General features: G+C 41.5%; 1 protein-coding gene across 2 annotated transcripts in view; it reads left to right on the plus strand.

The window, feature by feature from the left end:
- Window positions 1-3,506: 3,506 nt before the first annotated feature.
- The window catches only part of ARHGEF10 (Rho guanine nucleotide exchange factor 10), a 117,597-nt gene continuing 93,305 nt past the window's right edge, over window positions 3,507-27,798 (plus strand). Inside the window, exons 1-3 of one of the 2 annotated variants that reach the window (XM_057431697.1) lie at window positions 3,948-3,994; window positions 13,118-13,175; window positions 18,585-18,660. In XM_057431697.1, the coding sequence (XP_057287680.1) occupies window positions 18,624-18,660 (37 nt within the window). In that variant the 5' untranslated portion in view covers window positions 3,948-3,994; window positions 13,118-13,175; window positions 18,585-18,623. Of the gene's footprint in view, window positions 3,562-3,947; window positions 3,995-13,117; window positions 13,176-18,584; window positions 18,661-27,798 lie in introns of those variants that run through there. The other variant, XM_057431698.1, reaches the window with a different exon arrangement.

Below are 27,798 nucleotides of genomic sequence, written 5' to 3' on the forward strand. Positions count from 1 at the left end.
CATTAGCTTTCCATCTTATTTTCTCCCCCTGTCCTGTTAAGGGGAGTGAGCAAGAGAGTGGCTGGGTAGGAGTCCAGCTGCTGACCAAGGTCAACCCACCACAAGAGGTTGTGGCATCAGCTGTACTATTGCTCGTGCACCACCCATGACAATGAGGAGCTGATGTGACATAAGGACTCTGGTGCTAAGGAATATTGAAATTTAGGAAAATTTTTTCCTAGTCTGCCTGAATTGGCAGTCTGAGAATTCGACTTGCGAAGTCTCCTCGTAAGCAGAGACCTTTTAAAGGCGTTTGTGAAAGAAGTTGTGCAGGTAAAACATCACAGTATTATAAAACTCAGTTGTCAGGTTAACCTGTACTGGTATGCTCAGAATTTACAAACTCTCCCAGTAGGGGTGCTGGTTCTTCAGGGAGACCTGGACAACAGACCAGCAGTGAGCACCTGATTAGAACGTAAGTGAGCAATGCTTTTATAAAACCAAATGTTATTTTGATGTACTAGTGTGAATTTAAGAAAGCTGTGTGGTTTGTTTTTTAAAATATTTGTGAACATAGGTGTATATATATATATAAATTTATATATAAATTTAAAAAAGTATTGACACTCAGCCTTGTTTGGTAAGGGCAGTAGAGGGGATCTGTAACTTTACAAGGCTCCAGCATGAGCTCAAGTTAAGCAAGGCTTTGTGAAGTCCTGGCTTTCAGTGGTTTCTGAAGGATTATGGTAAGCAGATGACGTACTGTTTTGTGGTGGGGGATAGTTGAGAACAGGAGAAATAAGGTTTTTTTATTTCTAGTGGATGAATGAAAACTCCCTAAGAGAAAATGCTGATTGTAAGGAGAAGGAAGAAATCAAGAAAATCAGGCTGCACTGGAGAACCTGGCAACCTACATTTTAGTTGCTTTCTTCAGATTTCATGCAACATTTTGGAAAGCAAGCCATAGGAATGGTGTATACTCTTAGGCATCATAAATTTCAGTTTACATTCAATCACCCCAGTCTCCACGGAGGTAGAAAAAAGGACTGTCTTTTTCACAGCAGTGTGTCACATGGGGCCAGGACACTGCTCAGTGTCTGTGGTGTCCTTAAGATGCCCAGAATGCATGCTGGAGTAGTTATAGGATCTGTGGCAGCTTGGAGAAGAAAGGTAGCTTTGCTGAAGCTGGAATGGGTTGCACAGGGAAGCAGGCACTAGAACAGGTTACCCAGGAAAGTTGTTGCTTTCCCTTGCCTGTAAGTGTTCAAGGCTAGGTTGGACGGGGCTTGGAGCAACCTGGTCTAATGGTAGTTATCCCTGCCCATGGAGGGGGGGGTGGGGGGGTGGAACTAGGTGATCTTCAAGGTCCCATCCAACCCCAACAATTCCATGATTCTGTGAAGCCCCAGTAAGCACCGATGACAGGAAGTAAATTCTGGCAAGGTCTTGTATATGTATCACCAGTAAAACAAATTTTAACATCATCTTCCTAGGAGCTGGTTATGAAAAGCATCATGTTAACCCTGGAGAGAGCTGTTATCTGAATTCTGGCTATCGACACATAATTATGAGTGGATAAATAATGAATTTCTAATTGCAATGATTAAGGTATTAATTATGACTGCTGTTAGATGTTGCCTTAACTTGCACTCTTCCTGCAGTTTTTTTATTTTGGAAGTTAGTTTTGGTTTTTTATGAGCTGATCTGCTGTTGTCGGATTTGCCCAACAAGGTTTCCGCAGGAACCTTCTATCAGAATTACAGGGTATTTATGTATGATGACCAGAATCAAAGAAGTTGTTGTCAAAGATCAAAAGGATTCAGGGAAGAAATAAAGGAAGAATCTTAAGTTTCTCTAGCAGTGAAAGATAATTATGAACGAGAAAACCAAATGCACATGGATAATGAATTGGCTGCCAAAAGGAGAAGGATATCGCTAGTAAATTTTTAATCATGGAATTGAGTTAGTTGCACTTAGTCTAGATACGTACCTGTTCTTTATCATGGCCTTTAATGATAAGCAGTCATGAAACAGTTTGCCCAAGACTGATTCCCAGCCATTTCAGCTCCTGAAATGATACCTGCAGGAGAGTGAAGTGCAACATGTTAAACAAAATTACACAAACAGCAGGATAAAGTGGTCTCTCTGCCAGAAACTGAACTGAATGCCATAGTGGTATTCCTGGCCTCCACCTCTACATATGACCCAATTTTCCCTTCTCTTTCTTTTGTAGAGCCTATAGAGCTATGTGAGAATTATGTTAAGTTCCCTCTATGATGAACTACATTAAAAAGAAGTAACTTTGTCAAAATGAAAGCATTTTGGAAAGTAATACTTTTTAATATTTAATTTGTAATTCAGGTTGTATAAACCCACATGAAGATATGGGCTACTTAACATACATTCATATTCACAAACTGTAGAATGAAAAAATGCAGGAAAAAGGTGGATTAATCAAGCATCATTTGAAATGCCACCATTTCCATATCATGTAGTGATAATGAATTTAGTATACCTGGGCATGTTTCACGACTGCTGCAGCAAAAGGAGCATGACCAGCAGGTTGTGGGAGGTGATTCTTCCCCTCTGCTCTGGTTTTATGAGACCCCACCTGCAGAGCTGTGTTCAGTTCTGCGCACCCAGTATAAGGACGTGGACCTGTTGGAATGAGTCCAGAGGGGGGCCGTGAAGATGCTCTGAGGGCTGGAGCACCTCTCTCTATGTAGACAGACTGAGAGAGCTGGGGTTGTTCAGGCTGGGGAGATGTTAAAGCAGTGCCTAAAGCGGGATTACAGGCAAGCTGGGGAGGGGCTTTTTACAAGGGCATTGAGTGGTAGCACAAGGGGGAATGAATTTAGGTTAGGTATTGGGAAGAAATTTCCTGTGAGACTGGTGAGGCACTGGCACAGGTTGCCCTGAGAAGCTGCGGCTGCCCCATCCCTGGCAGTGTTTCCGGTCAGGTTGGATGCAGCTTTGAGCAGCCTGGTCTAGTGGAAGGGGATTGGAACTGGATGCTCTTTATGGTTCCTTCACCCCAAACCATTCTATGATTCTATGAAGATTAGCGACTTTCACGTGGAACATGAGATACAATTCCATGACCGGGGCCGTGGTGCATCCTCGCACGCTGGGTTTGTCTCGCGTGTCCCCATTCTTCTCCCCTCCCTCCCACGGGGCTGCCTCCGCCCGCAGGTGCCCGTGGGGGCCGGGCCCCGGCGGCGGCGGCATCACGTGCGGATGCAGGAATGCGGCGGGGGTCCGGAGGGAGCGGGCGGTGTGTGTGGAGGCGGTGACCGCCCGCCCCGCCGCGACCGGCGGGCTGCTGCGCCAACCGGGAGGCGGCGGCGTCCCCCGCTGACCCAATGGCGGCGGCGGCTGCCCGGGGAGGCGGTAACAACAACGGCGGCGGCGGCGGGCGGGTCTTCGCTGGGACTCGGCAGCTGCTCTCGGCGGCGGCCCGCGGGCGGGGTGGGTGACGTGTCCAGGAGCGGGGGAGCCGCCGGAGCTCCGGCGGGGCGGAGGGGAGGGGGCCGGGTGGCGGCCTCGGAGCTCCCGGTGGCGGCGTTGCTCGCGGCGGAGGAGGTGGGTGCTCGTTCTCTCTGCGGCGGGCTGCAGCCGGCGGGGAGCGCCGGGGCTCGCTCCGGTGTGGGTTAGTCACGGGAAGTCCGGTTCTCTGAGACTGGCTCGGTGGGGGCAGCCTGACCCGTCCCGGCGCTGCGGGTGCCTCGGAGGGGCTGCCCTGCCCGGCTCGGTGCAGGAGGAGAGGAAACGCGGGGTTTGGGATGTATCATGAAGCGGGTTTTGCCAGTGTAACGCGGCTTGGCGAGCTGCTGGAGCGAGGCTGCCAGGATCGTTAGCAAGCGCATATACTCTTTTCTCGAACTTCCAGCTCTTGATCCCTGGTGAAGTCTCTTCCCCAGGGTTTTCGCTGGGGTTTTCTCTTGTGTGTATCTGCCTCTTCGTGTTCGCGGCACCGGGAGCTGCCTGGGTCCAGCTCCTCTCCCCTCTTCAGCAGGTATGGATAAGGCTATTGAAAATCCAAACTCCTGCGGGGACGTGAGTTTCTTTCCATCCCCTTTCTCAGAAACTGCGTTCAACACCAGCTGTGTAGATGGCATCTTCAACTAAACTGGGTTTATTGAAACAGGGGATAAATACTTCGGCACAGTAGCAAATGTCCATTTATGGTTTTGTTTTTTGTTGTTGTTTTTTTTTTTAAAGAAGGTTTTAAATTGTCCTTGGTTTCTTTGTAATTAACACTTTAACTGTTGGAGGAGTTACAGAGTTGCTTGTGGTGATCCTAGACCATATAGTTATTCTTCAAAGATGCCATGTTGTAAGGCAAGAGCAGCTTTTAAGGCTGGCTAGTCATTCACCTGGGCCAGTAAGTTAGCTGTCAGTAGGCTATACCGAGTGCTTGGAAAGACAGCTATTAATAATTTGCCCATAGTAAAGGCTTATTTTAAAGGCTTATTTTATCCATCCTAAATTCCTTCCTCCTTCATTTAAGAATTTGTACAATCCTTTTTTTTTTCCCTTTTTTTTCCCAAAGCTACAAGGATCCTGGCTTTTATTGTGCTAGCAGGTTTGAAGTTGTATAATTACAACATAGAAAGTATCTTCTTTAATTCTTTCAATTGTACAATTTAACTGCTACCATAAATGGTGTAGGGTTTTCCTGCATGAGTCAGGAAATAAGAAAGATTGACTGTTTAACAACTGTCTTCTGCTGACTAAGCACAGAGGGGATGTACCAATGTATGTTAGTTTGTGACTGTTGTTATTGTAAAGAAGCAATAATAATGCTTTCCCAAAGCCATTATTGTGCTTAGTGAACCCCAGCGAGTGTCCCGTTCTGCAGCAGAAATGAAGTATTACATCTTTCAAATTTTCTGTTGGTGCTCAAGCGACACAGATTTATTGCCTGAACATGGGACTTGTTGGGCGGCTGGAACTGCAAGCCCATTATTCAGGCAGGGGTTCTGGCTGTTCAGCTATGTTCTTCAATGGGCTCGTCATTCTTTTCACTTGGGTGATCTGTTTGATCTTGATAATCTCTCTGACTTGCTTTGTTTAATCCATCTTGTCTTTTTCTTTCCTTTCCACCCTTGGGCTCAGTAGCTCATGAGCTAGTTACATGTGTTTGTCTGGTTATGAACATTAGTGCTTTAGGTGCTACAGTAAAATCTGATATTTCTGAAGGCTTTACAGTGAGATTTCAAGACTTCTATAATATAGTCCATGGGTTTCTGAGCTTCCCTGTTGTACTGTGTGTGAGATATGACTTACTATGTGAGTGGCAGCAGGTGTCGTGTGATGGGGCAGGCACTGGCTTTCGTGGCTGATACCCACGGGTGGATGTGGTGAGAGAAGAGATTGTGGAAGCAGATAGATGCTTGAGGCATGTGCTGTCTGTCAGCTCCTGCTGAGTGCAAGAACCTGGCAGGACCCTGTAGACCGGGGCTTAGGGAGTTCATACACTACAGGATACAGAGAGGAGGTGTAGTGCTACGTGATGGGTGTGTGCAGGCTGGTCTCACAGCTCTGAGACATTGAGACCAAATGCACAAGTCATGTGCTACTCCCTGCAACAGGTCAGTGGTGAGCACACCCAGGTAGTGAGGAGGCAGTTGCTTCCCTGAAAGTCCATGCACAGGAGTCCTCTTCTCAGTAGCAAGTGGTTACTCCCAGCAGGTGGGATATGGTTTTGCTCATCAGTAAACTGTGGCAATCATTTCCTAGAATAGAATAATGTGAAACAAGATGTAGCATTTATTGAGATTTAACTTTAAAAATCCAGAGTATTACATAGATAGTATTAAGATTCTGATTTTTATTGTAATTGAAACTAAGGTACCTCAGCTTCTTGGTTTATTTCCTTCTAGCCCATTAAGTTCAGTGGAAATGTACTGACTTACACCAGCTTGAAATATCAAGTTTAAGCACTTACTTTAGTCATATGTCAAATATAAAAGGTTCTGATTATCCTAAACCTAGTAGCTGCATAGAATTGTAGAATAGTTAGGGTTGGAAAGGATCTTAAGGTCATGTAGTTCCAACCCCCCTGCCATGGGCAGGGACACCTTGCACTAAGCCATGTCACCCAAGACTCCATCCAGCCTGGCCTTGAACACCGCCAGAGATGGAGCCTTCACAACTTCCTTGGGCAAGCCATTCCAGTGGGTCACCATCCTCACAGTAAAGAACTCCTTCCTTATATCTAATCTAAACTTCCCCTGTTTGAGTTTGAACCTGTTATCCCTTGTCCCATCACTACAGTCACTAATGAAGAGTCCAGTCTTCAGTAAGGTATAGCCTTAGTTTTGAGTAGGCTGAATGTTAGATATAGCAGCAAGTTACTCTTTTTAACAGCATTTTCTTGGTTATTTTATAGTTTTTTGGTTGGTTTTCAGCTGTTTAGGAATCCTTACGTAGCTGAAGGAAGACAACAAGCTTGTCTAAAACCTGAAAGGCTCTTGTCAAACTTCATAGTTGTTAATGGAATGTAATGCATCTGAGAATAGTGCATTACTCATTTGTAAAACAGGAAGTCTATTAACTGCTTCTATGTAAAGTAGAAATTATTTTTAGAACCCATTGTAAAAAAATTATAAACTTTAGTCTATTTCTGAAGAAGCCAGGAAGCAAATTCTGCAATCCAGGAGGAGAAAGAGTAGTTTTGTTTCAGACTTTCAGGTTAAAATTTATACGATGTACAGAGCTGCAGTCAGTTTGTTCATGCATCTATAATACTACACTGGTCTCAGTTTTGTATGTGGTAGAGAAATGAGCCATGTGTAATACTTATTTTGTTCATTTTTACATATGTAGAGTAACAATTTTCTTCTTCTGTAAAGTGACTTATGATTCATGTTTTGCTTTTTCTTGAATTATGGAATCATAGAATCATAGAATAGTTCAGGTTGGAAAGGACCTTCAAAGGTCATCTAGTCCAGTCCCCCTGCAATGAGCAGGGATGTAGAATCATAGAATAGTTAGGGTTGGAAAGGACTTTAAGATCATCTAGTTCCAATCCCCCTGCCATGGGCAGGGACACCTCAAACTAAACCATATCACCCAAAGCTCCATCCAGCCTGGCCTCAAACACCGCCAGGGATGGAGCATTCACAACCTCCCTGGGCAACCCATTCCAGTGCCTCACCACCCTCACAGTAAAGAACTTCTTCCTTATATCCAATCTAAACTTCCTCTGTTTAAGTTTTAACCCGTTACCCCTTGTCCTATCACTAAAGTCCCTAATGAAGAGTCCCTCCACAGCATCCCTATAGGCCCCCTTCAGATACTGGAAGGCTGCTATGAGGTCTCCACGCAGCCTTCTCTTCTCCACGCTAAACAGCCCCAACTTTCTCAGCCCATCTTCATACGGGAGGTGCTCCAGTCCCCTGATCATCCTCGTGGCCCTCCTCTGGATTTGTTCCAACAGTTCCATGTCCTTTTTATGTTGAGGACACAGGAACTGCACACAATACTCCAAGTGAGGTCTCACAAGAGCAGAGTAGAGGAGCAGGATCACCTCCTTTGACCTGCTGGTCACGCTCCTTTTGATGTAGCCCAGGATACGGTTGGCTTTCTGGGCTGCAAGCGCACACTGAAGCCGGCTCATGTTCATTTTCTCATCGACCAGCACCCCCAAGTCCTTCTCTGCAGGGCTGCTGTGAATCTCTTCTCTGCCCAACCTGTAGCTGTGCCTGGGATTGCTCTGACCCAGGTGTAGGATCTTGCACTTGTCATGGTTAAACTTCATAAGGTTGGCATCAGCCACCTTACAAGCATGTCAAGGTCTTTCTATTTTACAGTTTTAGGTTAGAACTTTAGAAGGAATCTCATGGGGAATTGTCTTTACATCTAGAGGCTATAAGACATTTTGAAACTGTCATTCCAGCTTCCTGTTGTCTTTTACAGCCACAAGTGCATTTCCTTACTGTCCTTGGATGTTTCTTATGGAATATCTGTTGCTGCAGTTTTCCCTTAGAGAAACTTCCTTTGAGTTACAGTGTAAATTAAACACTGTGAATGCAGTTGTTGAATGTGTCTTACTTTTTGAACATTTTCTATGTTATGATGGGGCAGTAAATGAAGCTTCAGTGATAATGGTATGAATTAGTCTCATTTTGTATATATTCTGCAACATGTGGGTGAGGCTTTTTCCATATCCAAGACCACCTTTTGCTAAAATCAACATTCATTATAGCTATTTTTTCCACTCATGTTCCTGTTCATTTAAAGTCTTTGTTGTTACACCTGCTAGTGAAAAATTAATATTGGTAATTTTGTTTCTGAATCTAGAAGTAGTTTAAAGCGTGGAAAAGCTGCAAGCCTTGGTGCTTGGAAGTTAGTGGGGATTTGTAAACTGAAGCCTGAGAATTCCTTACAGAGACTGCAGGCATATTATGAAGGTGCTCTTTATAGTAAGGAGGCACTCTTTATAATAAGGAGGTGGGAGGTACATTAGCAAGATAAACAGAAGTTATCACTATGGATGTATACAACTGTCTTCATACTTTATGTTTTCACATCTTTCTCAGTAATGTTGTTCTGTGCACGTGTGGTTTGCAGAGAGCAGAATCTTGAGACTCAAGATCTGTCACATATCCATGAAAGGCAACTGCTGCATTATTAGCACCTATTGAGATTTAAACCACTTGGACATTTTTTTACAGTAAAGAATCTGGATTTTATTAATGCCAAAATACTTCAGATTATTTTGAAGCCAGGGATGTGTAGAAGTACAACTTGCTTTTAAAGGGAGTGATGACAAGTAATGATAAAAAAGGTTTGAAAAGTATGTTTTCAAATGTGTGGTTTTTAGATCAAGAACTTAACTCCTATTTTATTCTGAATTGCCTGAATCAGCAGGATTCAGTGTGGGAAGTGATGCATAACTGTGCAACATTGATCCGTGTCCTGCATGTTTGCTGCTCAGTCAGGAAGCCTGAAGCTTAATGTCAAATGTGTGGGTGAAGCAGTTAACGAGAAAATAAGTTGTTCTACTTATGTGGTGCTGAATAGGGGCATTATCTTGGGAAAATCTGTTTCAGTGACTTGCTGTACTGTACAATACTTGTTACTTGGGACTGAACCATGAATGCAGGCTATTAGGATACAAGCTCAAGGTCAAACATTCACTGTTGTTTCTGTTATGTACTCTCTTTTCTCAAAATGCTTTCAGCAAGATTGCAGAATTTTTTTTTTTCCTTAGAGATAGAGAATACATCTCAGAAACTTCAAGAAATGGGATAAACATTATATTCTCATCTCTAAAACCGGAGAGAAGTAGATGCCAATACTTAGGTTTCCTTCTAGGACCACATAATAAATATTATTGTACATAATATTTAATGTTGCAAACCACAGACTAATTTGAGTCGTTAAAACTTCACTTTTGGACTACAAAAGGTGAAGAAGAGGTTTACTTAATCATTTCCAAATCAACAGGAGAATGAAGACGGCAGATATTAGGACTAGATGCTGAACTTAGGCTTCCATGGAAAAATGCTTTATACATTATACTTTTTTTTAAATTGAAGTCTGTTTTGTGCAGGTGTTCTTACTTGATGATTTAATGGCTGCATTACCTGGTTTCTGATTTATTTGCATAATATTTTGGTGTTACAAAAAGAAAATAAATGAAAATCGTTATTTTTCTAGAGCATGCATTATGACTGTATGATTAGAAATGTATTTCAGTATTTTACTCAAATACTTTAGGAACACAGGAATAAGACTTTGTATTTGTATTAATAACTTTATTCACCAGGTGAAATAAATGTGTTCAATTGGACACTTCTGTAATCATCATATGTAATGGGCTGTCCTTGATGAGAAATGCTATGATTACTTTTTCAAGGACAGTAGTATCTAAGAAGTGAAAATGTGTATTAAGTGTCTCTGTCAAGATTAGGTTTGCAGAAGATGGTAAGACTGATCTTCAGATTGGTGTATCATTTCACTTGTGTCATGGGAAAGAGCTTCTGATAGAAATTTTCATGTTGTCATCAGTATCTTGAAAGACAACCCATTCTTTGTAGAACTAGGGGTCATGGATTTAATGCAGGTTTGACTAGGACTTTCTGCTTTTGCTAAGAACTTGATTTACTGGGGAATCAAAATAGGTTTCATGAGGGGTCATTTTCCCTTTGACAAAAATACTGTAATTTGCATAGAAGGCTCATCAGAATTACTAGAATAAATTACTATTTTTTGCAATTTTTTAATTAAAAAGCATTTATAAATCTCTGCATTATAATTACATATGTATAATAATATTTATGCAGCTGATCCGTATGCAGGTTTATAACACAATTGAAGTGTTATGCCACATTGAAGGATCTTCTCTGACTTGACAGAAATCTTGCTGAGGATGTTTCCAATTAAGGTAATACTTGGTTTACAATATTGAAAGGGTCTAGTCTCGATTAAGTTTAAAAGAGGAAATTTCACAAATATGATTTTCCAGATGAAATTACTTGATTGCAGTAAAATTTAGAGCAAACTAAGGGAAATGCTCTTAGTATTCATTTATATTTTGTTTTGCAATAAAATAAATGAGCAACACAGATTATGATCTTGAACTAGTGATGCAGTCTTCTAATTTGTGTGACACAGAACAAGAAGAAAAACTCTAAACCAGTCCTGACTAACAGTATGTGATGACACCATTCAGTTTTAATTCTTTGGATGCTTGTGATTGTTATGGTACACTTGATCTTCAGGATGGCCTCTAAAACCCAGGGTGGTGCCCCTCTTCTTCCTTTGGGTATTCAAACATTGCCAGCACAAAAGGCAGAAGCAAAGGCTTATTCACTAGAATTCAGGTGCCCTATGTACATGTTCAGGAACTTGTTCTTTTCTCTGGTTTCAGTAACTTTTTACCCATACTCTCTCTCATTCCATGAATATTTGTAGGTCTCAGCTTTCCCATCTATAAGTTAAATATAGTGCTACTGAGTTTAATAAAATCCAATGTTCATGTTGGGTTCAGCAAGGTCTGCAGAATGTCATTATGATCTGGGAAGATGTATTACTAGATGAGTCAAAACTGGTGGGGCGATTGTGTTAGAGATGACTAGTTGGTTGTAACTTACATGGAGGCTGGTAACCGGTGGTGTGCCTTGCTGTTTGGAACAGATGTGTCCTGTTTTATGCTATGTGTGAATTGCAGGTCGAGCAATCTACAGTTGCTCATGAAATTTGCAGGTGACACCAAACTGGGAGAAGGGGTAAGCAATGGATGTGCTTGAGATAAAGGCTTGTCTCTCAGGAGGACATGGTCAGGTTGGAGGAGCTGGCCGGCAGGAACTTTGTGAAATTCAGAATGATGAAGGCAAGGTTGTGCATGTAGGAAGAGGAGCTGCTCCAACAGAAAGGTTCCCCTTCACTCAGCGCTTCTCAGACCGCACCTGGAGTATCGCATCCAGCTTTGCATCCACACCCCACCCTGCCCCAGTACAAGAAAGATGTGAATAAACTGGAGCAGGGTCAGCACAATGCCACCACAATGTCAAGGGGTTGTAGCCCTGCCCTGTGGCAGAGGCTGAGTGAGCTGGGCTTGTTCTGCCTTATGGCAGCCTGCATCTGCCTGCTGACAGGTTATCAAGAAGGTGGCAGGACAACAGGCAATGGTCATAAACAGAAGTAAGGGTGGTTCTAACTAGGTATAAAGGCAATGTTTTTGTCTAGGAGGATGACCAAGCAGGAAAATGTGTTGCCTGGCAAGGTTTGAAGTCTCTGGAGATTTTTGGGATCTCAGTAGATAAAGCAGACTGGTCTCACCTGATAGATGACCTGGCTTTGAGCAGCAGGTTGGACTACATGGTACCTGTCAACTTGAATGAGTCTGTCAAGCAGTGATTCCGTATCTTGCCTTGCAGTAATAATCTGTAGAGGGGAAGAACATAAACACTAAAAAATCCATAGTGCCTTCTGCTTGTATTGTGGGTAGGAGCCCTCAGGCATATCTGAAAATGCAGTCTTTGCTTTCTTCCTTCTTTCCCCTCCTTCAGATGATGTACTGAGCAAGAATCAGCTTTAGGTGAAGAAATGTTGCAAATAATACCCTTTAAAAAGAAGGAATAGAAAACCAATCTTCAGCCATGTTCTTGGGGTTTGCTGCTGCTTGTCCAGGGTTTGCTGCCACATTGTTCTCTAATTTCGAGTAGGATGCTGCTTGGTATGAAAAAGGGTGGCAGAAAATAAAGTGAAGTAGTGTTTCGGGAAGTGGATTGAGCATGCAGTCTGAAAAATGTATCTTTCTGTGCATCTGACATTGTTTGTGTTGCAGCTGGTAATAGAATTTCCCCTGACTTTGAGTGAGGAACTGGGCTTTGTATTTATTTTCTACTTGAATGAATGCAGTTCCTTATCATTCCATTGCTTATAATTTAGGTAATTTTTTTTTTATAAACTGAAGAATAAAATCAGTACAGTATAGGGCTTTTACCTATGGATAAAACCAAATATACATTAAAAGAACTAATGTCCAGCCTTGATACAGCTTCATTCTATGGTTTGCAGTGATGATAGGCTCTCATAATATAAATGCCTGCTTCATTCACACCCACTGTAGTATAAAAACATTTCTTAAAAATACCCTACAGTTTGTGTTTCTGAGGAATGGTCTTAAGTGGAGAATAAATTGTAAAAAAAAACCCTAATTTTTAAATTTTTTTTCTGTTTAACAAAAGCTTCTTGAGGTACAGGGGGAAAAAAGGAAATTCATCTTTCTTTTTTTTTTCCTTCATTCTCTTCCTTCCTTGCTTCTCTGCACCCCCAAAACTGTCCATATATAAAATTTCAGCCAGATTTACTTCCCAGTGGGAGTTCTGTAGTTACAGCTGGAAGAAGACTCAGCTGGGCATTACACAGCAATATTCAGTAAGTGACATGAACACAGGAGGATTTTAGACATTTATGGGCTTTGTCTTCACAGTTTGTGGTTTGTTTTTTTTTAATCTTTACTTATTTAAGTTGTAGGCTTTCAGGCTTTCTCAGAGAAGGGACTTTGCAGCTTGCCTGCGCTAAGCTTTTTCCATGAGTCACAGTTCCTTGGAAATCAGTCTCCTCTTTTCATTTTTCTGTTTTGTTTTAAAAAGCGCTCACTGGCTCATTCTTTCTGCAGTGTTGAGTGAAGAATCCCAATGTCACTGCAGTTACAGTGCACACTCCTTAAAGGGAAGGTATGTTGCCTTTTCATTTCTTAGGATGGTAGAGCTGGAAAACTTGGCAGCGTGTGCCCCTTGGGAGCTCAGTGTGTAGGTCCTGTGCCACGAGGTCTGGATGCTGTGCTGTATTGTTGTTTTGGTGGAGTTTGCATCAGTCCTGTTTCTGTTGCCTATTGACTATTGTACAAGTAATGACTCCTGAAAAATAGTTTTGATCAAGTGGAAATGCAGATGTTGATCAGTATTTGTATTCCTGTAGCTGAGAACTGGTGGTTTGTTGCTTGTCCCACAATTAGAGGAAACTATTGAATGAAATCTGATGTGCAGCCATAGCTGAGAAGCCTAGCCCTGAAGGCAGAAGGAGTTACCAGAGGTAATGAGAGGCGAAACCGAGTCACAGGGCGAAACACTGGTTTTCTTCTATAGTCTTTGGCCAAGCATGCAGGCATCTTTGTTTCCTTGCTAAAACTGCCTGTTGCTGTGGAATTGGGATTTTAGTCTAATGGATGCCAGGGCACTAGCCTCTCTTACATGGTTATTAGCACTCTCAGACTGTAAGGTCTGCTGTGGGACATTGCAGGCTTCCACTTCCTTCCATGGAAGTCTGACTAGCTTTCATGGACGAAGGTGAGGGCTGAAAGGTGGAAATTTTGATATGTGTTGGGGATCTGGCCTTGGGGATCATTTCATAGTCAGCTGATCCTGGTTTCCAGTGTGAGTGCCATTTGAGGTCTGACTCCTTCAACTGCATGGGACTTCTCTCTGGGAAAGGAGCAGTTTGAGTCATTAAATGGAGGTTATACTACCTTTGAGAAATAAGTTTTATATGGGGAAAAAGGCTTTGCACATCCAGTACATCAGGGCAGTTGTTCAGTTTTCAGATTCACATTTTTATAATGCAGTACACATGAACATAATAATAGCTCATGTGTTTCATGTTTAATAGATTATATTTTCTATTTGCAGTCTCTAAATTCCTTTGGAACAAAATTTTAGCATTGTGTTTTAAAAGCACATAGCTGTTCAATTTCCTAAATAAATTTAGGTTAAAGTAAATAACATCTACTCAATGGTCATGGCATTGCATCTGGAATTCAGTACTCACTGTTGGGTCCCAGTACAAGTGGCAAACTGAAGCCAGTCCAGTGATTGCCACCACCATGGTTGTGGGAGAGAATAGGTCAGAAGAGGCTCAGGGAACTGGGTTTGTGTTGTTTAGAGAAGAAAGGCCTGAATGGGGTTGAATTGCAGACCTCTGCTCCCTAAGGTGGGCTTGGAAATAAGGTGGAGTCAGGTTTTTGTCAGGGGTACACACCAGGAGAAGGAGAGGCAATGGTTGCAAGCTGCTGCAAGGGTTATTCCAGTTGGACATAAGGGAAAAACTCTTTCCAGAGTGTCTGAACAGCACAGGAGTGGGCTGCCCAGGGAGGGGGTGAAATCTCCACTTTCATTGGGTTTCAGAACTAGTGTGGAAAAAGCCTTGAGCAACCTGATCTATTTCTGAAGACAGCTGTGCTACCCGTATGTGAGAACATTCAGAGGTCCCTTCCAGCTTCTTTTGAGCTGTAATTTCCATGATAGTTTTCTGAATGCACCTCTGTAGCTATGTGGTGTGCAACTGGTTTAGCAGCAGAATCTGTGGGGAAACCAGTTGAGTAACAAATGCAAACTGTGCCATATGCTGCTAGTCAAGTTAAATCGTTTATCTTAATCTTGATTTAAACATCTTCGACTTGAGTTAGTTCCCCTGCCTCTCAATAGAAGAGTGAAAAACTTCTCTTTGAAATAAGGTTCTGTCAGAGATCATTCATGAACAAGCTATCTGCTACATAAAATGTCAATTATTTTTATGGACGGTATTACTGGAATGTACAATACCAAGCTCTTTTTGCTGTTTCAGTGTTTTCCTCAGCATCTAAAAAGTAGAGAAAAATATGTGGAACTTCAAGATGAATTAATGCAATGCATAAGTCAACACCTAAGGCATTCTTAAGTGAGAAATTGTATCTTTCTTCTTGTGAATAACTGCACTGTTCAGATGGGAGCAAGCAGGTCAGTGCCTAGGGCTCCAACACTGGCTCTGTGTCTTTCCTTGACACAAATCTTGTGTAATTTGAAGCATGTCACTGTGAGCTAGATCAAAATAGAAAACAAGCTGAAAACTGCCATAGCTCTGCATGTTGTTAGTGAGGAAGAAGCCTATTTTAAAAGTCATTTTTGAAGTTAACTTCCACAGGTGTTTAGAAATTTGCACCCTACATTTAAATAAAAATATGGCCTTTTAGCTACTCTTACAGATGTGTGTGGAAGAGATGCTGAGACTGAAGTGTCAGGTTTCCTGGTTATTGCATGTTTCACACTTGAAAATCTATGTCGCACTGATGATGCAACTTTAAATGAATAAAGAACAATCACATTTTCTTCAGACCATAATTTTCCCTCATTTTGGCTGACAGTTTTGGTGTGGCAAGGCACATTCCAGACATTTGTAAGCAGGAACACGCCTCTGAGCTCTGCAGATGTAAATTGCAGAGGGAGTCTTTAGAAGGGGCACTGTACAGTGGAAGCCTGTAATGGAATATTTTGCGTTACATTGTTGTAAATGTGGATGAATCCTTTCTGAGCCTTGGCTCTGAAACTACTTGATTTTGTCTGGATTAAAAAGTTATTTAAATATTACTTATTAGATTTATTAATTATTTGATTTAAAAATTAACAAAGCTTTAGACAATTTAAGAGGAATGTTGTATGTTCAGAAAATGCAAGTTGTTAAGAATTGTCTCATCATATGAGGATCTTGAGCTACCAGAGTTGTTATCATTCCTGGCATGTCTGCCCTGATAATTTGGCCTTGCATGCTTGATGTCAGGGAGGTAAATTGCCTGGTACCTCCTAAGACTGGATCCTTTTCTGAGGCACTTCCTTCTATTCAATGCCACATCTTGTGTAAGTGGCTATTGATTTGACGCCTGTATCCCAATTCATTTATAAAACTATAGAATAGTTAGGGTTGGAAAGGACCTTAAGATCATCTAGCTCCAATCCCCCTGCCATGGGCAGGGACACCTCACACTAAACCATGTTACCCAAGGCTCTGTCCAGCCTGGCCTTGAACACCACCAGGAATGGAGCATTCACAGCTTCCCTGTGCAACCCATTCCAGTGCCTCACCACCCTCACAGTAAAGAATTTCCTCCTTATATCCAACCTAAACTTCCCCTGTTTAAGTTTTAACCCATTACCCCTTGTCCTATCACTGAAGTCCCTAATGAAGAGGCCCTTCCCAGCATCCCTATAGCCACCCTTCAGATACTGGAAGGCTGCTAGGAGGTCTCCATGCAGCCTTCTCTTCTCCAGGCTGAACAGCCCCAACTTCCTCAGCCTCTCTTCATGCGGGAGGTGCTCCAGTCCCCTGATCATCCTCGTGGCCCTCCTCTGGACTTGTTCCAACAGTTCCATGTCCTTTTTATGTTGAGGACACAGGAATGCACACAATACTCCAAGTGAGGTCTCGCAAGAGCAGAGTAGAGGGGCAGGATCACCTCCTTTGACCTGCTGGTCACGCTCCTTTTGGTGCAGCCCAGGATACGGTTGGCTTTCTGGGCTGTGAGCACACACAGAAGCTGGCTCATGTTCATTTTCTCATCGACCAGCACCCCCAAGTCGTCCTCTGCAGGGCTGCTGTGAATCTCTTCTCTGCCCAACCTGTAGCTGTGCCTGGGATTGCTCCAACCCAGGTGTAGGACCTTGCACTTGTCATGGTTAAACTTCATGAGGTTGGCATCAGCCCACCTCACAAGTGTGTCAAGGTCCCTCTGGATGGCATTCCTTCCCTCCAGGGTATCAACCGAACCACACAGCTTGGTGTCATTGGCAAACTTGCTGAGGGCGCACTCAATCCCACTGTCCATGTCAGCGACAAAGATGTTGAACAAGACCGGTCCCAACACTAATCCCTGAGGGACACCACTTGTTACTGGTCTCCTGCCAGACACTGAGCCATTGACCACAACTCTTTGTGTGTGGCCATCCAGCCAGTTCTTTATCCACCATCAAATTGATGTCTCTCCAATGTCGTGTGGGACAGTGTCAAACGCTTTACACAAGTCCAGGTAGATGACATCAACTGCTCTACCCCTGTCCATCAGTTCTGTATCCCCATCATAGAAGGCCACCAAATTGGTCAGGCAGGATTTCCCCTTAGTGAAGCCATGCTGGCTGTCACCAAGCACCTTGTTGTTTTTCATGTGCCTTAGCATGCCTTCCAGGAGAATCTGCTCCAAGATTTTGGCAGGCCCAGAGGTGAGACTGACTGCTCTGTAATTCCCCGGGTCATCCATTTTCCCCTTCTTGAAAATGGGGGTTATATTTCCCTTTTTCCAGTTGGGAACTTCACCCAACTGCCGTGATTTTTCAAATATGATGGCCAGTGGCTTAGCAACTTCATTTGCCACCTCTTTTGGGACCTGCAGATGGATTTCAACATGGACGTGTGTGTGTTCAGGTTTTTAAGATGGTCTCTAACCAGATCCTCTCCTACAGTGGGCCTAGGGTCATCATTCTCACAGTCCCTGCATCTGCCTTCCATGACTTGGGGAGTTTAGTTTATTATTTCTCCACTGTTCCTTGAATTTCACTATGTCCTTCAACTTACTGTTTTATACTTTGACTATGGGGACTTTCCAAGGGCTAGAGCTGTTCTGTGTGCTGTAGCCAGCAGATGTGGTAGCTTCTTGAGGTTAATATCTATGAGCTGTGCAAGAGTAGGACAGAAAATTCAGCGTTGTTTCTTCCACTGTCTTGGACAGCTTTTGGAAACTTACTTTACCCCCTCAGCCTTGTTCTGAAATGTTTTTGACTCTCAGTCTCTTGAGTTAGAGTGAAAATAGGTTTGGGGCAGAGTGTGTGCATTGCTCACCATAGCAGGTCCAGTCTTTACTTCCAGATGACACTAGACTATCACTATTAATTATATGTATAAAATGTATACCTAAAGCTTGTGATTTCTGTTTGCCAAATGGAGAAAAGCTTTATCAAAACTGATGAGTTTCTTAGAATTTTTATCCCTCTCCTCTTCATGAAGATTTTGAAACAGTGTATGTATTCCAAGCAGGCACTAAAATAACATGTTTTAGTGATCTGCTTGTGATTGTCACAATGGGAACTGCAGAGTACCAACTAGTTTTGAAAACTTCATCTTTCTTCAGCTGGCTTATTGAGATCATTAAAAGAATTGGCTCCAGTACTGAGGGCTGTGTACATAAAAAATTGCACTAAATGCATTTTGAAGCCAGAGGCCAGGCACATTTCCTCTCTTCCATAATAATATTAGCTAATATGCATGAGCTTGGCCAAACTGAAAAGGAGTGTCTCAGTATTTGGAAACTATGTTAATCTACAAACATGTTCCCTTCATTTCTGCAGGGTTTTTCAGTCTGCTAAAGGCATAGTGGATATACTAGGATGGACACAGAGGAATTCCCTCCACCACCACCAGAAGGTAATTGCAGTTGCTTGGGGTTTAAAGCCAATTTTCTTGTAACCATTTGTTAAGATTTCCAAACTGTTTTAACTCCCAAATCTCCATTTCCCCGTATCATCTTAAGACTTGGTCACAGTGATATTTTATTGAAACATGATCTCCGGTCATCTACTGTCTTGTTCTTGGACCTTGCTTGCTGCTGTTGTGAGAACATGATGGAAGAAACCTGGGGAGTGACTTGTCCTTATAGTCCAAATCTGCAAATACATGTTTTTCTGTGTGGACCACATCATCGCACCTTTGTCATGTGCTGTGGCATTCTCAAGTGTTCATGCATGTGGTACCCTGTAGAGAAAAAACAAGTGAAGCCTTTGGCATGGGCAGGATATTTGGACCCGTGTTTCAAATGCCTGGACAAGTTTGGAGCCTGAATTGAGAGGACAGAGAGGGCAAGTTGTTTTCTGTTAGGGCATGTGCTGCTTCAGCCAAGCATACTTTAATCTGGGCAATGCCTGCTAAGGGCAGTAGCTGAAGGACCTTCTTCTGATGCTGCAGTTCTCTAGCTACAAGCATTCCCATGGGAAGCAGAGGGGAAGCATGCACAGATGAACCTCTGTGTGGTAGAACACAGATTTTTGGGAGAGTATTATGTATGCTGGACTATGGAGCTGGCTCTGTAAAGTTAGTACTCGGCGCCCCTTGCCTTCTATATGCTGGTAGCTGTATGGCCACTGGCATGGCCCAGGTTTCAGAAGCACAAGTGTAGGATCTGCAAAGACACTGTGTCATTGTCTTCAGTGTTTATGCTCTCTCTAGGAGAATATTGCATGTGGCAGTTTTTTCCTGTTTGATTTCCTGTAAACACACCTTTATGGAGTGCTTGTTATTATGCATTTTAAATCTTAAAAGCATTTGGCTTCTGGTAGGTAGACGCTGGGAGACTCCTTAGGAGAAGTATTGTATGGTCATCCCAAAGCACAATTTTATGGAGACATGAGTTTTGCAGGCCTGTGGTTGAACCTGGTACAGCTGGTCTTATTTTGGTAAAGGTGCTAGCACAGTTTGTACAGGTAGTGACTTTCCCATAAATTTTTGATCTGTCCCTTATATACGACATCATTACTTATGGACTTTCACTCTATTATATATATTGATATATGCATGTATACATATAAATGATATACATTATTGCTTATAAGACATTTTAGTTGTTGTTCACACAGAACTTATACCTATGTGAAGCCACTTAAGTATGAAAGAGGCTTTATCTTAGTTTTGTTGTTAGGAGTTTGGGAATTTTCATCATAGATCAAAACTGCTTTCTCTCTGTCTTAGACACTGCCACAGACAGAGATCTTGTACTAGATGCTACCTAGGAAATTTGTAATATGAAAGAAGCAGAAAGTTATGAAATCAGCTTTTAATGGGTTGGATTTCTGGCCAGCCTTATGTACAGTTTTGTCAATAACCTCAATTGGATATCATGGAGGTTATTGTTGACAAAAATGCTTTTCCTGTCCTTACCTTAATCCTTGTGGTCAGGACCCTGAATTTAGCTCTGTTTTGTCTAGTGACAGTTACTGTGAAACTCTTTCTGTTGGGTTATCCATCTCCAAAGCAATGTAGTGCAGTGGGGTAAGAGGCATCCCTAAAGAATCAATATTTCCACTTGAGCAGGGGCTGCCATATTTCAAAGACAGCTAATAATTGCAGCAGCAGCTCCAGCTTTCTGTAGCATGTCAGTGTGTGACTGTGACAGAAACTGGGTGATGTAGTTCAGTATGATTCCAGAATTCATGTCCTTTCTTTGCAAAGCTGTTTGTAACATGCTGAACTATGTGTATTGTGTCCTTACCTTCAGAAATGTCACTCCTTAATAGGCTGTTAAATAAATAATTTATTTAACATAAATATTCTGCTCTACCTGATCTTGTGTCAGTGGATGCTTTCCCTGTCATCTCAAAAAGCTTTGAAACTACTGGAACTTGTATGTTGTGTTTTTTTACTTTACCATCGCTAGGTTTCTTAAAGCATATTAATAAAGGGGATATCAGTGAATATAAGTTTTAATAAGGATACTAAAATACACTTTAGTTCAGTTCCTAGGTAGCTCTCATGAGCCGTTTTGCAGGTGGAAAATAAGTGAGGATTTCAGGGCCAAGTACAACTGCAAATACGCATAACGATTGAAGGAAGGAAACATGTGCGATGTTTGTAATGAGTGAGGGATTTTTTTTTTTGGCATACATAGACACTGGCAACCCATAGTCCCTGCTCAGAAGGGATGAGCAGCAGAAGCCAGTGTTATCTGAGAGGTGGGTTCATGGGTGGGTTATTGTGGCTCACAGTGAGGATGAGGCTTATGCTGGGTGCAGGACCCAGCATCATAAAAAAATATTTTTAACTTTTACATAATCATTTAAAAATCCTGAACTGGTGCCACAAATGAAATCAATGTGGCTTTTGGTTTTGGGGGGTTTTTTGGTGTGGGTTTTTGTTTGTTTGTTTGGTTGGTTGTTTTTTTATTTTATATTTTTTTATTTATTTCTTGTGACCTCACGGGAATTTTTTTCTCTTACCTGTTTGTTGTCCTAACAAATCTAGATGCATTATTGAAAGTCACATGGGTTCCTTTCCATTTATGGCTGTATACCTTGAACTGTAAATCTCAATTTTATTCTTGTCAAGTGGGTTTCTGCAGTTTTAACAATTCTGCAAACTTATTTGTATCAATCCTAATGTATCTGAAGGGGAAAACTAATGGTAAGCCTTCAACTTTGCCATGGGGATGTTGTGAGAATGTCTATGAAAGCTGTGCAATTAAATTCATGTTAAATAATGTCTTTTCATTAACAATAACTGTCTGAATCTATACCTTGTTTCAGTTAAGGTACAGTTAGAGTCAGTAGCAGGGCTTCTTCTTCCACTTCTTGATTGGGAAAAACTACGTGAGCTAAAATAATGGAATGGAATAATATATTTTACCTTTATTTAATTAATTTATTATGCTTACACAACATATCTGCTCATAGCTGTTTGGACATTCCGTTCATGCATTGTTAACTAGGTAGTGGCAAGTCTGTGCTAGTTAATTCCCCTACCCCACAGCAAAGTAAAGTACTGAGTAACTTTAGAAAAATTAATGCCCTTATGCTCCTTCCTCCAGGCTACTTTAAAGAGTTGTTTCTTCTAGCTGTGATTAAAAATTCCCTGGTATTTTTCTCTGTATATGTTGAATGAATTTATTTGTTAATAACCCAGGAGCAGTTGGATGCAAAGACTTCCTTGACTAAGAGCATAATCAAAAAAATTGACACTTGAGATGATAGTACTAGTTTGTGTTCCCTTCTTTAGTGTGTCTGTGCATATAAATGTATGCACAAAGTGCTGGTATTTAAGATTTCATACATTATATGATGTGCAAGAGGAGACCAGTGATAGGTGGCATTGCTCAGGGATCGTTACTGGGACTGGTGCTTGTCGACATCCTTGTTGGTGACATGGACAGTGGGACTGATGTACCCTCAGCAGGTCTGATGGTGCCACCAAGCTGCATGGTGTGGTTGACACGCTGGAGGGAAGGGATGCTATACAGAGGGACCTGGACAGGCTCAAGATGTGGGCCAATGTGAATCTCATGAAGTTCAACAAGACCAGATGCAAGGTCCTGCATGTGCCCCACCCCTGGCAGTACTCAAGGGCAGGTTGGATGGGGCTTTGAACAACCTGGTCTAGTGGAAGGTGTCCCTGCCTGTGGCAAGGGTGTTGGAACTAGATGATCTTTAAAGTCCCTTCCAATCCAAACCCTTTTATGATTCTAGAAGAAAAATTCCATGGCTGTTTTGTAAAATAGAGGACAATTCTACTATTCTCAGCAACAACTATGAAATAATAGTTTTTAAAAAGTTAAATGAAAATGGCAAATTTTATCATGGCTGTATGTTATAATTATGTTTGTAACTGATTGCTGTCATGGTGTGTCCTTAACCAAACCCCTTTAGACAAAAAAGGGTATGCTGTGCACTGCAGACTAAGCAGGGAAGAATTAAAAAGTTGATAATTCCAAGAATCAGGAATCACACTGCTTCTCCTGTAGAGGAACAATCTGCGCTAGCTGGTACTGGAGCCTGGATGTTTAATGGTAGGTTGGTGTTTATGTGTGCCTGTGCTTGTGCTATTACTGCTTTATTAGGATATGTAGTCTCTGGCTGTTTTTCATTACTTTAAAAGCATCTTAGTATCTTGCAAAGTGGAAGTCCTTTTCTTTAGGTATGGGCGTGAGGTGTTTATCAGGGCCTGTTTCAAGCGGAAAACCAGCTTTCTTTGCTCAACAGGATGGATGCCTGACAAACAGATTCTTGCCCAAGGGAAGCTGGGGTGGGGTGTAATCTCTGTGTCAGATAGGCTTCTGGTTTGCATTTTCGTTTCTGAACATGCCTGTTTCTCTACTTCTGGTACATGGCTGTACATCTTGTATGATTTCTCTCTGAAAAGTGTTAGAAAATGTTGGATGTCTTTCCTCATACTGAGTATACTTGTGAAGATTTCATCTCAGTTGTCCTACACAGAGTTGTCTGTTACAGTTGCAAGACCTAAAATAAGCTTTAAGCTTTGTTTTATAATTGAGCCTATCAAGGTAGGCTAGTATATGGTAGTGAGATTTGGAGTACGGCTGCATCACAGTATAGTTCTTGAATCCTGAACAAATAGTATACTTTTCTCATAGGAATTAACAGATTATTTATATTAAATTTTTAAACTGAAATACTGAAATTTTAGTGTCCATACAAGGACATTGTGAGAATTAATTTGATAGCAAAGTGTTTGTATTACTGCCAAATACTCTCCTCACCTGAAAGAGGATCACTTGTAACTCTTCATTTTGGAAGTATGAAGTGCCCTTAAAGACCATGGAGTGCTGATGTTCAGTCACCCACACCGGTGTCCCAAATACCATGGGTAAAGTAGGTGAGAAACATTGTTCTGCTGATATTTGGGATTTAAGATGTTCTTCAATAGAATTAAATTGGTCTTTTGAACTGAAAATAGACTGAGGGTATCTTCTAGACACTGATCACAAAAGCCTTTTGTACACCTTTTATATGTAAATGTTCAGCTCCCTAGGGCTGTGAGTGGCATATTTCTTTGTTCCTGATGTGCTGAGACACAGCAAGGAGGCCAAGGACTTAAATCTGGATATCCTGTATGTGATCGAGTGCTGTGATTGTCTTTCCGTGGTTATTTTTTGTTGCTTGCCTGGCAGTGCCGGAGCACTAAAATAGTCATAGTTCCTCTGTCCCTGAGAAGGAAGTCTGGCTTGAGTCTAGGCATAACAGTGAAATAAGAACAACGGTGCTCTTGGAAGAGTTCCAATTGGGATGACTTTACATATTCTAACAACAATAACAAAAACAACAACTTTGGAAAAAAATTTTGGTTAACCTTAATAGGGAGCTGCTGGATGGCTGCCATGTTTTGCTGTAGAGACACTATTTCTCTGTCATGTATGTGTTTCTTTCGTATTATTTAGTTACCTTTTGTGCTGTTTAGTGAATGATCTCGTAGTTTATTTAGGTTTTAACTGTTTAAAAAGCTAATTTTGTGTCTGAGACAAAACGATTCAATTGGGGCTTTTATGATACTGGCAAGAAAAGCATCTGTATGTTTTACAGTTTATTTTTTGGAAGTGAAGAACTCTGTGGGAACCTAAGTTTGTATTTCAGACTAAAGTAAAATAAAAAGATGCTACTTACTGTGATTGGGGGATTGAAATGAGAACACTGCTTAAATTAAAATGTAGCTGAAAATGGAGCTCCTCTTGGGCTAAACAGCATTGTTTGTTAGATATCTATTTCCAGCATACAGACAGTTACAAATGATGGTAAAAGGGGAGCCAAGATTTCAGAAGAATGAGAACAGCATATGAATTGTAGTTATGAATGGTCCCTTGTTTTCCAAGCTGGCTGTAGCTTGTTGGTGTCTGACAGCCCATCTGTAACAGAACAATTTATTTATTTCTAAAGATCACATTTCTCTCAGTAAATAAAGGAAAATGTATTGTTTAAGGTAAGGATCAATTATTTTGTGTGACAGTTCAGACAAGCTGTGTAACAAAGGCTAACAAGAAAATTCCCATTGCAGGAATGCAGCTATGGTGTCACATGTCACTCCTAATTATGTGGTTTTTCTTCTAGCCAAGTGTATTTGAGCCTTGGGAAAAACAAGATATAATAAGAAAATGAATAGGTTAATTAAAAACTTATTTCTGGTTTTAGTATCTACAAAGAAAATAGTTTAAATGTAATTATATCTTACTCTTTTTTAAGTAGTACAGTAAAGTCTTCGCTAGATAAATATAATGTGTTAAATGATCAAATGTGGTTTACTGTCAGATTTCTGAGAGTCTGACATCATCCTTTGATAGTATTTGGTGTTTTCTTTCTGAATAGTAAGTTACAGTTGTGTTTTCCTATTCACTCAGCTGCTCTGTAAGGTGGCTCTACTGATGGTGCTAGCTGTGTGTGCAGGGACAAGGCTCAGGCAAGTTGATCGAAAAGAGCAATTCAGGATGAGATAAAGGGCTTCCAAGGGATTGCAGCCCTTTGGTGTGGAGCAACTAGTATTGTTTGCTTTAAATACAAATTGCAAAGGAATTTGTAGTGATTTTGGGGTATTCTTTCAATGGGTATTTGTGTAAGCTAAGTTCTGGGATTTTAATTTTGGACAGTGAGCCAACATATAAGGAGAATTATTTTTTTTCTCTTGTGCTTTTGCCTTTTTAGGACTCTTTTTGAGCATTATTAACTGGCCAGGATAGATTGTGCCAAATAACTGAGGGATTTTGTGGCTTTTTTCAAGTTCTGTTTCGCTGATGCTGATCCCAGTAAATATTCACTAACCATGACTAAAGCCTCTGTAGTGATTCTGCTTTACAATCTACTGAGAGAATAGCTGCTTTTACACATTGTTCTATTTCTTTTATGTTGTTCATGAGCACCGGTAAAAACCTGAGTTATGATAAGTTAAATAAAATATCTGAATTAATGAATGAAACATTTATTAGGTGCTGCTTGCTTTTGCTGCAGAGAGGAACTGAAACTATGCCAAGCAGTATGAGGAAACCATACTTGATAAGCATCTTTTTAACTCTCCAACTCCCTCTATAGATTTTCTTTTTGATTCCTCATTGAAACAATCTTTCCAGGAAATGTGGCCATGTCAGTTTCATCTGAATGAATGCAGAAGGTGATTTTTGTCTGTCAAAGAAAGTTTGTTGCAGGAATACACCTCATTGTTAAATGTTCTGTTGTTAAGCTCAATACCTTTGGTTAGGTGAAAGTATAATAGTTCCTGCAAAGAGTCTTCTGTTATGCTGGTACAGTTTTCTTCAGGGGCTGAAGAAGGACGTGTGCTCCTCTGCCACAGGAATGCTGACACTGATAGGAGGCTTCCCAGTCTCTGTATTTCCCAGTTCAGTATGTCTGAGGGAGACAAAGGGAAATGCAGGTGCTCTCCTGGGAGCAGTGAATTGGTTCAGTGTAACATGTTTGGAGTATCTTAGCAGTCTGCTGGATGGCAGAGAAAGGCAGAAGTAAAATTAACTTTGGCTGTTACTGCTTTTTGCCACTTGTATATCTGATGGTGACCCACTTGTTTGCATATGAAGAACAGTTGCCAGCCAAATTCTTAAGAAGCCAAATTCTTAAGAAGGCTCTTCCTGTTGGAAGAAATTTCTCCCTGACTTCCATGTGGACTGGCTGAAGCTCTGGTTCATGAAGTTTGGTAGTGGTGGTTGTCTTTGGGCAATGTTGGGACCAGGAGAGGGGTTCCTTCCCACTGGATGCCTAACAAAATGAAGCAATGAGAAGGACTGTGAGGCTGATGGACTGAAAGGTCAAGGAAATGCCATCACTGCCCAGCTCAAGCCAATGTTGTCTAAGGTGATAGAATTTCTGTTAGATGCTGTGTTAAAAGGGTACGGTAAAACCGGATTTTGGAGACTTCAGTTAGTGAGTCTTGATGTAAGAGCTACTGTTTTCTTGGGTTTACTTGAATTCCACAGGTGTATAACAGGACCATAGTACGTTAGGGCAAAGAAGAGCAAGACATATTAAAAACATAATTAAAACAAATGCTAAGAAAGGGGATGCTATAAAGCTCCCCATTAGTTGCTGGGATAATGGATTTGTCAAGCTTTGAATGTATTAAACTTTGTTTACTAATCAGTCTATCTGTTTAGTGTTGGGTGAAGGGGTAATGGCAGAAATGACTAGGTCAGAAACCAGATTTCAGTATTGTCCTGGATTTACAAGACACAACCATTCAGTTCCAGTCTATAATATCTTCTGTAGTAGAAGATGCTGTAAGTTGCTGTAACAGTTCATTTCTAGATTGCTTCCTTGCTCAGAATATATTGAGGAGAAAACACAAGTAGTTAAATCTAAGCTATTTTTAAGCATGTTAACAGATTGTGTGCAGTGCTCTGGGAGTGTTAGATGGAGTTACTGTTGTGGAAAAAGGAACCTGTGACAGTGTGTCCAAAAAGATAGATTGAGCCATGAAGCTGCATGCATCTTCTGAGCCCAGGCTGGGCCATTGCCACAGAAGGAGTCTGAGCATATGAACAGCTCTGATACTGATAAGGAAGGCCAGGTGCTTTTAGGTGTTCAAAGTGCTGCTCTGGGGAGTGCCAGCAAGTGCTTCAGTTGTTGACATTGCTAGATAAAGAGTTATTCATCCTGGACTGATGACCCAGAATTTACTTATCCCTTTGCCTAAGTCGTGTGAAGGTTCAGTCTGGGAACTATGTACAGTTGTTGGCAAGGTAGGGAAACAAACATGATCCAAAAATGAAGTCGGATCCCTTGCTACTTCATATCCAAAAGTGTGTCAGCCTGGTAGAAGGATGTTGCTAGATGTAATCCAAGGCCAAATACTTAAGCTTTTGCTCTGGATTGGTTTCAGCTTTTTTTAGTATGATATATGGTTGATGTACCTGAACCCTGTGCTTTTTTTTCTGTAGAACTGGAATCTCATACTCCCTCTTTTAGATCTCCACAGTCTCTTTCTGCCACTTCCTGCTTCACAGGACTCCCAATTACTCTTGCAGTCTTTGCAGCCCAAAGTATTATCAGTTGATACAGCAGTTTCATGTTG

This window comes from Pezoporus wallicus, unplaced genomic scaffold, assembly GCF_028554395.1.
Source record: "Pezoporus wallicus isolate ANWC-B61680 ecotype Strahan unplaced genomic scaffold, APGP_CSIRO_Pwel_v1 contig_161, whole genome shotgun sequence".
Lineage (NCBI taxonomy): Eukaryota > Metazoa > Chordata > Aves > Psittaciformes > Psittacidae > Pezoporus > Pezoporus wallicus.